Raw genomic sequence first — 15,794 nt, 5'->3', positions numbered from 1 at the left:
CTGAAAAAAAAATCTTGCGTTTGCCATCTCACCTGCTGTGTTTGCTAGCACGATACCATGCTAGGGTAGGTGCTTCAGATTAGTATTAACGTTGCTGCAAAACAGGGATCATAGGAGGCAGATCCAGTACTCCAATCACATCCAGTCTCATAGCTTTCAGCTGGGCTTTGTGACAGTGCTGTATTTTGTGCCAGAATCTGGGGGCTGAAAGACATTTGCTATTACAGTTCCTTGAGTGCTGTAACACTGTGCACTATTTAATCTATTAACACCTATTAATTGATATACTTATCCATGCTATGGGGTTGTTGGTGCTAGATCATTATACTGACTGAGAATTATCTGCTGTATTTGTAATTTTGAACTCTTGCAATATTTTTATCCTTTAAACAATTTCACAATGTCCATTGAAGCTCCTGATAACCAATATTTGTATGATCTAAACGTTTTAGTGGTTTTACATTTTTAGCAAATATTTCTGCATTTTAATTAGTTTATTTCCTACTTCTGGAGGTTTATGTTTCCCATTCTATAGGAGTTGGGGTGAGGATATTCTTTAGTCTACAGTTGTTACTGGAAATGCTTTCAAGTCCTCCTGATAAGCTTTCTGGTGATACTTTGGTTTCTGGAGCACAGTTACATTTGTATTGCTGTCTTTCTTGTACAGTGTGCATGCACATCTGCTGCTGCCTTAATTTATCAGCTGCTGTTTGAGTTACTCACATCATTGCAGCTTTGTGCTGTGTTTAAGTTGACAGTTGTTGTCTGCTGCCAAAAGACATGTTTGTTTCTTTTTTTTTTTTCCCTCCCCCCCCAACAGGATTTTGACTAAACAGCATTAAAGAAAATGTGATGTTCTTATGCGTGCATACATGGACAAATGAAGTTATGACTGTGCATGCTGGATGCCTACAGTTGCAACTTTCTTTTACAGACCTTAGTTTTGTTGTAGTCATGGCTTCTCCTTCATTGGCAGCTTTTTACAGTCTTATAAAACTATATCTTTTCTTCCTTGTAACCATTTGAATACATTTTGGGTTGGTTTTGTTGTGGGGTTTTTTTGGTGGGATTTTTTGTTTGTTTGTTTGCTTGGGTTTTTTTGGTGCCAAGAGCTGTATGAATACACAGATTTTTCTGCTCCAAAATTATGAATGTTCTTTTCATTTTTCTCCAAAAAAATCTCCGGTTTGCTTGCTAGCCATATCACTCCTTAGAACACAATTGTTTTACAGCCATCGTTGCTTCCATTTTGCTTTTACTTCTTATGTTCCCTCCATCCTGTGCATAGTCTTGATTGTCCAAGTTAGTCAACTTCACAATAAAGGTTTCACATGTGTCTTCCAGAGGAGTTCTGGTATTGTCATGAAGTCTTCGTAGAACATCGGTTGGGACAATAAGACATACATACATCAGTTAAAGTGAGAGAGACTCCAGACTTGTTTAGCAGCCAAAGAGCCACTGGCAGCATAATTGCCAGTGTCTGTAAAATGCAGGATCTCCTTCATAGGCATGCTTTTCTTTGCACACAGAATTCAAGGATTGTGCAGCTAATTCTTGGTGGGGGCTGGGGATGCAGTGGAATTCTTGCAAACTTTGTTCCGTTAGAATTTTGAGAAGTCTTGGAGAAATGGGAAATCACAGGCTGATCTTGTTCTCAGGGCAGGTGGCTCTGCTCTGATGCCAAGGTTTTTTTTCGGTGTTTGTATGTTAATAACTGTTAAGTTGAAATTAGCAAGGAGTTTTGATTTAGTACAGCAGAGAGTATAATTTAGATTTAAATTGTTGCTTGGTGGTTTCTGTTTATTAGCTGTGGAGTTTGGTTCTGGAATTTTTCATCTCATTCTTTGGGGACCCTTATTTGTGACTTCTTTTGGAAGTGAATTTTGCTGCATGATATACAGCTCATTCGTTTCTGTTTAGATTTTTAACTCCGGTAGATTTAACTTTACTAGCAAAGCAGCTCACTGAAAGTATACAATTTAAAATCCTGGTCTTCCAGAACAAAACTGTATGTTTTATGCCATGTATACCTGAATAGATATATCTTCTGTAATTTCATTTACTTAATACGCTATCAAAGGGAAGTTTTGGCATTTGTCTCCTGATTTATGCATGTGTATATATATGCACACACACATGCACGTATATATGTGTTTGTGGCAACGTTCATTTGTGAAGTAATTTCTTTCAACCAGTTCAGTTATACTACAGCTGAATTTAGCTTATTGTTCTGAATTCTCATTTTCCAGCTAATTAGATAATAATAGTGCAGTTTTACTTCCACAAAAAAGAAATTGCATAATTAAAGTGCTATTTGATCCTTTTGCAGAGAGACAGTAGCTTGGCTTTCCTGAGTACTTTTTACTGAAAACTTCATGGGAAAGATTTAGATTATTAATACAGACTTCTGTGTTTGTGAGATTAACTTAAATATTGGTGTAAATCATACTTGGAGCAGCACTTAAGTTTTCTTACCTAGTTTGTACATATCTGTTCACTTCTCAGTTTAAGTTACTAGTGGTCTGTGGTTACTGTGAATTTGGTAAGCAGCCCTAATCTGTTCTGTACTGCACAGGGTGTGGAATTAGAGGTGAGGGCCAGAAGCACTGTTTGGTAAAAATAGTTAAGATTAAAAGATGTTTTTCTACCATTAGCTTTTGTCATGTAGCCTGCCTTTATAGAAGAACCACAGAGCAGCCCATAGCTGCCATTGACTGAAACTGGCAAGATCAGTAGACTCTTAATGCTTCTCAATATTGGTCCCAATACCTAAAATTGTATTCAAAATCAGCTTTTGAAACCAGCGAACACCTGGTTGTGTATTTGTATAACAATTAAATGCAAGTTTGACTTACATTTAGACAAGGTCATAAATTAGCAGAGGTTGCTTGATTTGCTAAATAATCTTAGTTAAGGGATGGTGGGTTTTTTTGCCTAAAATCTGGTTTTGGTTGCAGTCGCTTCAAGCTGTTGAGATAGATTATTTATCGTAACAAACCAAGGATCTTTATAAGAACAATTTTCAAAACTTGTAGGTTGAAAAATGGAATTTAGAGAACTTGATAGTGAGAGGCATGAGTTTGAACTGAAAAAAAAAAAGGATATTTAAACCAAGAGACTGCATGAAAGAATCATATAAAGATGAGTGAACAACTTCTGCTCATACAATTTTTGATGGATTTTTTTTTTTACTTTTTTTTTTTCCAGTCAAGCCATTTTTGTACCTTGCAGTCACTGGATTTTGTGTGTATGGCTATATCCTGTTTTGCTGATATTACTCAGCTGTAGTGCAGTTTCACATGTTTGGAGCCTGCTGTTTCCCAGTCTCTAATGCATCCACAATATTTATCAATATATGTGGTTTGGAACTGAAAAGCTTGTGAAGTATCTCATATTAACTCTACAATTTTTTAAACCTTTCAAGAGATGACACGAGTAAGGAAGAAGATGAAGATGAAGAAGAAGCTGAGGAGGAGGAAGAGGAGGAGGAGGAAGAGGAAGACAACAATAACAATGAGGAAGAAGAGTTTGAATGCTATCCACCAGGCATGAAAGTCCAAGTGCGGTATGGAAGAGGGAAAAATCAAAAAATGTATGAAGCTAGTATTAAAGATTCTGACATCGAAGGTGGAGAAGTCCTTTACTTGGTGCACTACTGTGGATGGAATGTGAGGTAACTTGAGTTTTAGTTAGTGATTACTTCATGAATTACTTCTAAAATACACTTGTGTATTTTAAAAACTAAATGAATAGACATCTGGAGTCCTAAACTAGCCGTATTGGTGGTCTGTGAAGGTCATTGTACTATGTAAAACTGCTAGGGTTTTAACATTATATAAATGCAATACTTGAGTTACTTAAAAAATGATCTTAAAATAACTTGTTCAAAGAAGTCTTTCTTCATTCCCCATCTTATTTTTTGGATCTCTCCACACAGCAAATGACAGCTCAGTCTTACGCAAATCCCTGCTCCAGCTCTCTTAAGCCAGTTTTATCTCATACAGTATTTGAATAATGCAGTTAGCTGAGTCTGTATACACGTGCTTCACAGTGAAACAGGGAGTACACCAGCAGTATGGTATTTAACAAGTTCAAAGTGGCAAATAAGTGTGCAGCAAATGCATTCATTCAGACCCAATTTCCATTCTTCCCTACTCCTCCTTCCCCTGTGGCTGCTTCAAGCTTCCAAACAAGACTCTTCTTAGCTTAGTGGCTTCTTAGGCTTTTCTTAATATATGTAGGATTATTCGCTTTTAATTGTTTTTAATATACTATTAATAGAAATAAGTTTAATTTTATTTTTTGCTATTTTGGCCTACTTTTTTGCCTTTTAGAACTTGAAGCATGTTGAAAATGGTAGAGAAAACTAAGGCTTCAGAGTGGGCTTTAAGCCAGTTACTTAGTCTCCTGCTTTTCCTGTGTTTCAACTTACCTGCTCGTTTTCCTCAGCTATCATCTTTTAAACTTTATTACTGTATTTCTAGATCTCTAAAAAAGAAAACAAGTCTGAGGCATATCTGCTCTACATTTTACTGACTTTGTTTCTCTTCTGGAAAGTCTGATGCTCCTGTGACTTTCCTGTCATCTGGACTTTACCATCATGCTTCTGAATAAGAGGGCAGGACAAATCTCATTTATTCAGTGCTAGCAAGACCTGCTAGCAAAAGTCACACAAAAGTATCATACTTCTCTCCATCCCTTGAATACACCTCTTTGCATCTAGGCCTGGTGTTTTCCAGGACCACCTAAGCCTCTGCTGACGAGAAACATCTTGATATTGCTGGTTGTTTTAATACCAATCTTCTGTAGAATTTTGATCTACACATAATGCAGATCTACAGTTCACATAATCTTCAGACAACATGTGTAAGCATAGTCAGTTACGAATTCAAGACACAAAGGGAGATGAAGCCTGTTGAAGGTGGGATTTGGAATTTAACTAGTGTTTCAGCCATTACTGGGGAGAACTTCTTTATGAGTGTAAGTTGCTGATATTTGCGTCCTGCTTGCTGAGGTTGAGTGTGTACCATTCCAAGAGGTTTTTGCTTTAAACTCTTGTTTTGGAATTCACATGCAAACAGAAGGTATTTTCCTTTTTGAGCTATTATCTATGTTATGAGGGGAGATGATCAGAGTTTTATTGAAGTAGTACTATTTGAAATCAAAAGAAAAAGTAGTCAACACTGAGCCTTCACCTGCTCAGGGATCCCAGGGATCCCAGCACCCTGGTTTTCAAAGAGGAATCAAGATTCTGTTTTTTGAAATCTGCATTTTAAACAAATACATCGATTGATATCAGAGACATTGTGTCTGTAACTAGGATATATTTGATAAAAGCGTTTTTAATAAATGTGCACTTATTTGAGAGGTATAGGGGAGTTGTTTGGTCTTTCTGGCAGTGGGACTTGCATTTATATTCTTTGTTTGAAAAGGGCTCTCTTAAAGGAGCTGGGAAAATAGGATTCTTCATTGAAAAAGGTAACAGTGATTGAGATTTGGCATTGAGATGGTGTGTGGACTCTGCTAGATGTGGCCATTTATTTTCAATTCAAGTAAAATTACTTAAGTTTTTCCTACAGTAGGAATGGGTAAACCTGAGCTTTAGACAGCATGTAAACACTATGATATTTTAGTATAGTGAAGACAAGTCTTGTATGATGCAATAACTTGGTTTGATATTTTAATCAGTTACAACCTGGAAAATAGCTGCTTTGCTTAAATAAGTAGCAATTCCCTCTTCTTCTTCATTGTACCTTACTGTAACACTCTAGTTATGGGATGTACTGAACTAGAATTTTCTAATCATCGCTGTTTGGTCAGTATGCCATTTAATGGCCTGTTCTTTAAACCTGTAAGTCTGAGCAGGAATCTTAATTAATAATCTTTCTTATTACAAGGTAACTTCAGTTTTGGACTGGGATTCACAATAATTTTGTGTGCACACACTTTTAGGGTACTTGAAATGGAATTTGGTAAACCTGGTGTTAATTTTTTTTTAATAGTAAATAGAAAATACAGCAATGTAAGAGAGAATAACAGCACTGTAGAGCTGCAGTACTTCATGCTGAAGGACTTTGTTGTTTGCTTCTGAGATTCAGGTGATGTGTCTCTAATAACGGTAAAGAGTTGTAGCTTTGGTGGAGCCTGACTTGTAGTGAAAGAAAATGGTGAAATCTCTGCTCTGTTAGAGACACCTGTTTATGTTACCACGTGTTTCTAACAGACTGGTCACCCTGTGGCTTATGTATGGAACTAAACTTCCCTGGGGCCTAGTGAGAGTGCCTTTTGTCATAATTTTAGTTTTCCTCTGCCAGTGCAAAGAAAATTTCATTGCTTGAGGTGAATTTCTTTTGCAGTATGTGCTTAGTAATTAAAGACAGAGGATGTGTATTCAAAAGTTTGGTTTGTTTAACTGCCTCTCATTGTACCATATCACAAGACATGTCATTCTTGAATGTTTTAAGTGTTAAAACTGAAACTTTCTATTTTAAAGATTTCTTTCCTTTCTTCCTAACCTTCCTTCCTTAATTTCTGTCTCAACTTGTTGAAGTATTAACAACATACAAATTTTGTATTTAATAGACAAGTGCTGCAATTAAAGGAATATGAGACCTCTACAACCACTTGTAAAGTTTATAGAAGTGGGGATTGGTCTCTTCTCCCAAGTAGAAGGAGATAGGACAAGAGGAAATGGCCTCAGGTTGCACCAAGAGAGGTTTAAATTGGATGTTAAAATTCTTTACTGGAAGGGTTATCAAGCATTGGAGCAACCTGCCCAGGAGAATGGTGGAGTCACCATCCCTGGAGATATTTAAAAGACATGTAGATGTGGTGCTTAGGTGAACATGGTTAAGTTGTGGATTTAGTGGTGCTGGCTTAATGGCTGGACTTGATGATCTTAAAGGTATTTTCCAACCTAAATAATTGTATCATTCTATATGTAGCCAAATTTCAGGGTCTTGAGAGTACTGTATGTCAGGGATGGGGGGGGGGGGGGGGCAGGCAGTCAAATAAAAATTAAATTAAATTGGAGCCCTCATCTAATATGCTGGTATTTTGTGATAAGAGTAAGTTTCTTCCTTTCTTTGATGACAACCATAGAAAACATTTAGTTTTTCCTTGTTAACAGATGCAGACAGTATAATGGAACTTCTCAGTGAAGTTCCAATATCAGCCAAGTCTTGCTAGTTGCTTGAGGTCATTTGTCTTCCTGAGAAAGTGGTACATTTGGTAGTATAAATCTAGAGGCTGGAGAAGTACAGCCTCTTCTGTGCGTCTCCTCTAGTACTTTGGACAATTGGCTCTGTGAATACATTGCAGTGTATTTTAGCTTGCAGTCAGGACATGTGGATGTAATAGAATCAGTGCGTATTCTGAGGCATTCTTTGTTTCCTTCCTATTCAAACCCAACTTTGTCAAGCATTCATTTTAACTAAGAAGGCAGAACAGCTCTCCTTACTGGCTCGTTTTTGTCTTCGTTTTGGTAAGGCAAAGGGGATGTTTCCTCTGAAAACATTGCACGTTTTCATACAAAACCTTATTTTTAAAATAAACAACAATTTCTTATTAAATTGCTTCTCTTTGTTGTCAAAGAAGTCTGTGCAAATACTTTTAGCAACACCTCACCATCTTGCCTTCTTCCTCTCCACACTCAAGTGTGGAAGACAGCAACGCAGTAAAACAATCCAGTTCTATTGGAAGTATGCACTTCATGTAATGATGGCTGAAAAACTTCTTTCATAATGTTTTGGGGGTTTTGTTGTTTTCTAAATAGGCTGTCTAAAGCAAGATCAGTGGTTAACTAAGTTTTCCTGTTTTAATAAGGTGCAGTTCTATAAAGAAAGGCTCTAATCTGAGTCACACATGACATTGTGGTGTGCTTTACAGCTTTCAGAATTGGTTTACTGTCAGGTTGTCAGCTGTGGCTTGGGATGTATCCCTTTTGTAGGGTCTGTTTCAGCCTTGGGTCTTAATTGTCACAGGTTTAGGCAAACAATATGCATTTGATGTGTGAGTATTGGGAGCATTGGTGCCATGCAAAGGTGTGAAACGCAGGCATCTGATTCCCTTGAGAAGATGAAAGATTTCTGTGATGCTGCGCCTCCTTGCAGGGTGTACCTGCTGTTATGTCAGGAGTGGAGCAGGGTGTGCTCCAACCAGGAACTGTGGCTTTCACATATAAGTTTTCAATTAGTGCTCCTTCAAATGAGGAGTTGTAACCACTGCTTCTGATATGTAACATGTAGTACCCTGTGGTATCTACCGATACTCTCTTAAGATTCTTCACTTCAGTGTGCCCCTATGTCTGTCAGCTGTCACTCCAGCAGGCACTACAGTTACTTTGAATCACAGACACATACTTTGCATAGAAGAAGATTGGTTTCTTACTGTAAATGCATAGAATGAATCAGTATAAACTCTGTATATAGCAACATGGTTGAGGCAGAAAAGACACTGTCGGAGTAGTTGTTTCTCATGTGTACTAGTGCTGTTTTCCTGCATGCATTTAGACCTAATTAAATAACCTTATGTGAACTGCAAAGTCCATTTGGCAGTCTGCTTAGCAATATTTGTTTTAGAAAGCGTGTCTGACTTGAAGAAATCATATTTCACATAAGGCTGCCCACGGTCTCATGGAATATGGGATTTTTTCAGGGGACTGGAAAATACCCTGCAGAGTTGTGTTTCAGTTTTGGAGAGAAGTCTGAGTCTGTTCACCTAATAGTACAATTGCAGCTGTACCTGCCAAAACATGGGCAATCTTGCCTTGTTGTATTCTGCATGATCTGCTGCTGGATTTTGTGATTTTTATTGTCTCATGAAGGGAAAAAAACAAGACAACTGTTTTGAAAAATGTTTTTCGGAGATTACTGCTACTTAATTTTTCATTCTTATTATATGAAATATAAACTAATAAAATACTATTTTATTAGTTTGGAACCCCTTGCATAAGATCTTAACTTAGAGAATACAGAAAAGCAAGTTGGGAACTTGCCTTCCCCCCCCCCCCCCCCCCCCCCCCCCGAATTTTTTGATTTGTATGTCAGTATTGTAGATGTAATTGACAGTAGTCACAGAGAAGCAGAATTGGGACTGCATCAAGTGTCTTATTTATCAAAATGGTGGTCAAGCAAACACACCTGGAAAGCCAGCATGATTATGAGTGCATTGTGCTTAGCTTCGGCTTGTACTAGTTCTCTGTGTGTCTGGTTTGGGTTTTCTTTTCAGTCTGTGTTTGTTGTTGTTGTCGTTTTAAAGTTGTTTTCTTTCCCTCTGCTTTCATGCTTACCTAGATGATCAGAGTTTGCATGGCTGTATATTAAAGCAAAAGTTAAAATATATTAATTTTTAACTGACCATTACTCAGTTCTTAAATTCACAGTTAAAGTAAGCAGCAAGTTAAGCTTATTGGGAGACAAAAAAATGTTCAAATTGATTCTTGGTATTTTTCAGAAATACACAACGTAACTGGCAAGTACAGTACGATAGTTACAGTATATTCCTACCAAGAACATGCTTTTCTAGTGTGGATTTGTATTTAACAAGTCCAGCCTTAGATAATAAGAGAGCTGTTAATTGTCTTGGTGCTGTTCAGTCTAGTATTATTTTGATAGAAAGTAGAAAGTGAAAACTAATTAAAAAGTGTTAGTGTTAAGTTAGTGACTCAAAAGTTAATGACTCCTAAGTGTTAATCATTCCAAATATCACTTTGCAGACATTTGGGCTTGAAAGAGTTTGTTTTTGTTAACTGGTCACATTTTATGTAGCTTTAAGAATTATTTTATTGTTAAGGTTTTGCAGTATATATACAAAGTATATCTCTGGGAGATCCACACAGAATTGTCATTCTGGTAGTCAGGGTTTTTTTCTCACTAATGTGTAAGTGGGAAAGCTGGTGTTTGTCCAGTTTGTGCTGCATGGCAGAAAATCCATGCATGCAGGTAAAATAATGTCAGTCATTTGTACATGAAGATTTTGACTTTAGCTGAAAGTTCATATACTGAAAAGTACACAAATTACTTCTTTATTCAAACTCCAATTCAGCTTTTATATGGCTTTAAAGAATTAATGTATACATTTTTTTTTTGCTTTTAGGTATGATGAATGGATAAAGGCAGACAAGATAGTGAGACCAGCTGATAAAAATGTACCAAAAATTAAGCATCGAAAGAAAATAAAGGTAGTTTCTCTCATTTTTCTCCCTTGTTCCTCTCCATTTTGGTTTAATATATTCTTAAGTATTTCCCCTCCCCCTTTCTAACCTTTTGATTGGCCTGCAAATGCTTGACAATAAAAGTGACTTCCTAGCCTTTTAAAAACTAAAACTTTTTTCATCAAGATTTTGGGTTTTTCACTTCAGGGTGAGGAGGGGAAGCGTCTCTTTCCTTCTTCTCTATATTTTTTTTAAATGAAATTTAAAAATTTATAGAAAACAAACAAGAAGAATCCATTTTTGTTATCACTGGTAGGAGCCTGCTCAGGAGGACAAAATCTGGGAGCTCTCTGCTGATTCTGGAGAGCAAACCTATGGCTAGGCCATGTGTATGTCACTATCATTTGATTTCATAGCATTTCTTTCCAAATTAATTATTTTAAAATTGGTATTTAGGCTTATGATACATTCCTTGGACAGTGGTATGCAAGGACACTTTCCTTTCTGCCACAGATGCAGCATTCCCAATATCCTTCTCGTCCCCACCCAGCACCATGCCAAGTCTGGAACCTTTGTTGTGTTCTACAGCTCATTGTGACATAGCCCTGCCTTGCCACTGCTGAACTTGGCAACCTGCAGTGCCACTGCTCCTGGAGCACTTGCTGTGTTTGCTTTCCCATTTGTTTCACTGCTGACAGAGCTCCTGTCTTTGGTATAAATATCTTGACATGGGACGTCAAAAGGTATTTGTAGTCTTTTAAAAAGAGATCAAAAAAGGCTGAATATTTAAGACGACTATAAGCATTGCTTAATTATAATTATGTTAAGGTGTGTGTTTAAATGAGATGAGTTTTTAATCTTTTTTTAAAAAAAATTTTCACGTAGAATAAAACTGACAAAGAGAAGGAAGAAAAATATTCTCCTAAAAACTGTAAATTGCGACGTTCATCAAAACCACCCTTTCACACCAGCACGTCACCAGAGACTGGCTCCAAGCTTGACAGCACTGAGGCCAAAAGCACTGAACAAACTCCAGTTAAATCAGTAGAAATTACTTCTGTCATTAATGGGCTACAAGGTATTGTACTTAATCTAATTCTCTAAGTGGCTTTATGGTTAATTACAACATCAGATTCAGAAATAACCCTTGAACAAAAGCAATATTCATAGTTTCTGAAAACAAGTATTGTAGACTTGGTGTATGTTAACAGGTTTAAGAATTGCATCATTTGTTTTCCATTATTTTTCTTTTTTTTTTTTTTTGTTTGTTGGTTTGTTTGTTTGATACACAGCAAAGCATTTTTTGTTTCCTCTATTTCTAAATTTTTCATTTACGTAACTTTTAAGACCCAGGATTTCCATTATTTGTTTTCTGTGAGTCTTGGAAAAATTGATTTAGTAAAGCTTGTTTTCCGTTTTAAGTGGTTTTAGAGTGATTTTTAAGTGATTTGAATTCTTGGAATTAGAGGCCAAGATGCTTACCACCCATAAATATTTAATTTTTAAAAATGCAAAGAACACTGAAAGGGTTAAGTCAACTTCTGTCAATTTAGTGAATTTTGTTGACAGTATTGCTCTTCTTCTGTGTCATTGGTTGTATTATCTTTAAAGAGATGGTGAGTTTTAGTTTTGAGAATGAGAGAATGGGGGTGAGAAGAGTTTACCTAACTATGCCAACAAAAATAAATGAGTTGCATATCATGGAGTTACCTGTATTTGAGCCAATTCTCATTGTTCTTCCCTGTATCTCTCTCTCTTGCCGTTTAATGGCCTTGTTGCTCTTTCCTTCATTATATCTTTGTGCTTCTTTTCTCAATCCTGACCCTGAGTTTTCTTACTATTGTCTTACATTCTTATTGTTCATGTTTCTCCAAGTGTGTTTCATTGTTGCTTTCACTTTTCCAAGGTGGTTATCAGGTTGGTTTGTTAGAGATTGTCCAATGTCTGTTGTAGTTCTTTCCATTTAGATTGTGGATTTTCCAGGGAAAATATTATCTATATTCTGGGCTTTGGAAAGAGGGGAGATAGTGGTAGTATTTGTAATCCATAAGAAATATTTAGATTTTCTGTCAAGCACATCCTTCAATTTTTGTTGTGGCTAATTATGCAGAAGCTTGTGTTTTATGGACTGATGGACTCTATGCTTTCTCTGCCTCCTCAGAAATTCCTGGAGATGTACTGTGTAATACAGAATTTTTCCAGTTCCTAATCCAGCCATTATATTTTCTGCTAGAACAGGAAATACATTTTTTAAGTCTTCAGGAGGGTACCACTTAAAATGTGTGCTTATATATTTTCTTTAGTTGTTTTGTTGCATTTTTTTTTTAAAGAATTCGTTGTAAATGGAATCAAGACAAACCTTTATTATTTTGTTTTGGTGTGTTTTTATTTATTTATTTTATTTATTTATTTTTAATTAGCTTCTGAAAGTTCTGATGATAGTGAGCAGGAAGATGACCAAAGTGCCCTGAACGTACATGCCGATGGCAAAGAGGAATCTCAACATGAACCTGTAAACCAGGATAAAAACGAGCTTTGTCTGAAAGAACAACAGAGTGGTTCAACCCTCCCAGAAGAAACTAAATCTCTGACAGATGTAGGAGTGCACAAGTCTGGATCCAAGTCTCCTGAAAGATTGAGAAAAGAGTTGGAAGAGTTATCTGAAGATACTGATTCCGATGGAGAAGATGAAGCCACGAAGAAGAGAAAGGATGTAAAAAAGGAGGTAGTGGATAAAACAGCAAAACCACAGGTAAAACGTGGTAAACGAAGATACTGTGTTACAGAGGAATCTTTAAAGACTGTGTCACCTAATAGAAAGGATGAGAAGTCCAAAAACAAAGACTCCCTTAGTTTAGGAAACAGCAGTAACAGTTCATCGGATGAAGATGAAGACGACAAATCCAAACTGAAAATCACTCCAACTAAAAAGTACAATGGACTAGAGGAGAAAAGGAAGTCTTTACGGACAAGTGCTTTCTACTCAGGGTTTTCTGAAGTGGGAGAAAAAAGAATAAAGCTTCTAAATAACTCAGATGAAAGACTTCAGAACACCAGAATGAAGGATCGAAAAGATGTCTGGTCAAGTATTCAGGGACAATGGCCTAAGAAAACGTTGAAGGAGCTGTTTTCGGACTCTGACACTGAAGCTGCTGCCTCGCCTCCACATGCTGCTCCTGAGGATGCTGCAGCAGAGGAGCAGCTTCAGCCTCTTGCAGAAGAAGACGTTTCCTTGCCTGGGTCGGAACTTGAAAAATCTTTGCCAGCTAGTGTGGACATTAAACCTGTTGAGGAGAAATCGACTGAAGTGGGTGAAAAGAAAGTTGAATTTCCAAGCAGTGGCAGTAATTCAGTGCTAAATACTCCTCCTACAACTCCTGAATCGCCTTCATCTGTGACTGTAACGGAGTCCAGTAGACATCAGTCCAGTGTCACTGTCTCTGAGACCCTGCCACCAAATCAAGAAGAGATACGAAGCATTAAAAGTGAAACTGATAGCACAATAGAGGTGGACAGTGTTGCAGGGGAGCTGCAAGACCTCCAGTCTGAGGGAAATATTTCTCCAACAGGTTTTGATGCCAGCGTCAGCTCCAGTAGTAGTAATCAACCAGAGCCAGAGCATACTGAAAAAGGTAAAGGAAAGGGTAAAAGCTGTCTTCAACTTAACCAGCTCTTGTTTTAGCATTGCTAATGTATTTGCATTCTGTTACGGTTACACACTGGAAGGTTAGTTGTTGGAGGAAGTCGTAGCATGCTGTCCACTTCAAATGTGTGGAAATGGCATAATCATATAGCAATTAAAATATAATCTGCCAGGTAATTTCTTGGCCTTTCATTAGGAATTGTGGTGGTTTCAATGAAAAGTAAGAGTGAACTGGAATACATTGTTTAAGAAATCTTGATTGTAGCAAGATGGATACGTTTTGATACCTTGCCTACAAGTGGAAGATACTGTTTCTTATCTAAATTTGAATCTCTGTAACCTCTTTGAGGGTAGAAAGCACCAATTATTAAACACTTAGACAACCATTTTAAACTTGCATCTTATGAAGGTGGTGCTTTAAAGAAAGTAAGTCAAGCTGACAGCAAACATTGACCTTATTAGCTATGTAGCTATGTTTTGCTTTCAGATGTGTTTCTGCAGATTGAATTTCCTGTCTTGAGATCACTAGGGAATATAAGGGATAATAAACAGTGCCAGCACTTGAGCAAGTGATGTGTGTACTGCTGCCTGCTTTTTAACTGTTTGCAAGGCTGCATCTAAAAGTTTTTCTATGAAAGTCACTGGCTCTTTTACAGGTCCATCAAAAATACAGCTACTTCCACTTTTAAAGCACTTTTTAAGTGCCGCTAAAATTATTAATATAAAGGAAAACCATACATGTCTGAATATAATCTGAGATGAGAGAGGTAGTTTCTTATCTCAACAGATTTCAGTTAATAATTAACTGTATTTTTCTCAAAATGCCCTTAAGATATGTTAACTTCATCTCATTCAAATTGTTCTTTTGAAAGAATGCAACAAAATGTGTTTCCTTAAACAAAGGAAGGAGTTTGGCAGAGGTGAATATGTCGCCCTTAATAAATATGCCTGTGTTGCTTTTTTAATTATAGACGTGTAGGTTTAAAATTTAATTTGAGAGGGTTTTTTTTAAATATAAAGGAAATCATTGCCATGTGCAAAAAAATTATATTCTATTACACAATATTTCTTTTACATGCATTAGACTTTAACTTCTCTAATTATGTCAGCTCACTGCCTATTTTAGAAAATTTGGTTTCTCAATTTAAGTGGTTTAGTTACAGGACTCAATTTTAATCTGTAAGTCAGGAGGAACATTTGAGCAACTCTTAAATTTGCTCTCTTAACAGGTGCTCCTTTATCTTCTTATTCTGCTTTTCCCCTCTGTAGTCACAAATACCAGTAGACTTTTTCTTTGGGGTTTTTTTGTTTGCCCTCGTTTTTTGTTGCCTTGTGTTTTAAAATTATATATATAAAAAAAAAGTCTTAGATACTTGCAGTTAGTAGAATTGCTGATCACAAGTGTTAGTTTCAGGTTTTTTCCTCACAGCTTCGAAGTGTGACAAGCTTTTTTGAACGTTTTTCACTTCTAGTAGATTTTGCTAAGTTTTTCAAATAAATGTATTTAATTCACAGTATTAAAAAATAAAAATCCATGTGGTTCAAGAGAAATTCTTATGATGCATGCAGGACAGCTACTTGCAATAACCTTACATGTGCACTGTAATAAACTTTGTCTGCCTTCCATCTTCCTTCACCTTCTCTTGTCAATATAAGTAAAAAGCTGAGCTGTAGTAACAGTAAGTAGAAACAGCTATAATTGTTGTCTACAAACTTAATTTCTGAGAATTATTTTTTTAAATTTTGGGAAAAACAAATATAAGTATTTATTTAATTTATTTTTCTTTCTTGTTGTTTCTTTTCTTTTTTTTTCTTTTTGTGTCCTCCCCTCCTCCAATTATAGTCTGTACAGGCCAAAAAAGACTTAAGGATGCTCAGGGAGGAGGCAGCTCCTCAAAAAAGCAGAAAAGAAGCCACAAGACGTCTGTGAACAACAAAAAGAAGAGTAAAACTGGTATGTATAGAAGCTCAGTGTGAAATGAAATGTGCAAACGCTCT

At 36.6% G+C, this 15,794-nt stretch overlaps 1 protein-coding gene across 1 annotated transcript in view; it reads left to right on the top strand.

Moving 5' to 3' along the window:
• The window catches only part of ARID4B (AT-rich interaction domain 4B), an 85,977-nt gene that overhangs the window by 64,381 nt on the left and 5,802 nt on the right, over positions 1-15,794 (top strand). Inside the window, exons 16-20 of the mRNA XM_054399210.1 lie at positions 3,425-3,673; positions 10,096-10,180; positions 11,039-11,231; positions 12,574-13,785; positions 15,640-15,750. Coding sequence (XP_054255185.1) covers positions 3,425-3,673; positions 10,096-10,180; positions 11,039-11,231; positions 12,574-13,785; positions 15,640-15,750 — 1,850 coding nt within the window. The remainder of the gene's footprint in view (positions 1-3,424; positions 3,674-10,095; positions 10,181-11,038; positions 11,232-12,573; positions 13,786-15,639; positions 15,751-15,794) is intronic.

Source organism: Indicator indicator, chromosome 2 (assembly GCF_027791375.1).
Source record: "Indicator indicator isolate 239-I01 chromosome 2, UM_Iind_1.1, whole genome shotgun sequence".
In the NCBI taxonomy this organism is placed as follows: domain Eukaryota; kingdom Metazoa; phylum Chordata; class Aves; order Piciformes; family Indicatoridae; genus Indicator; species Indicator indicator.
The sequence above is the reverse complement of the archived record's forward strand: the minus strand, read 5'-3'. Positions and strand labels throughout refer to the sequence as shown.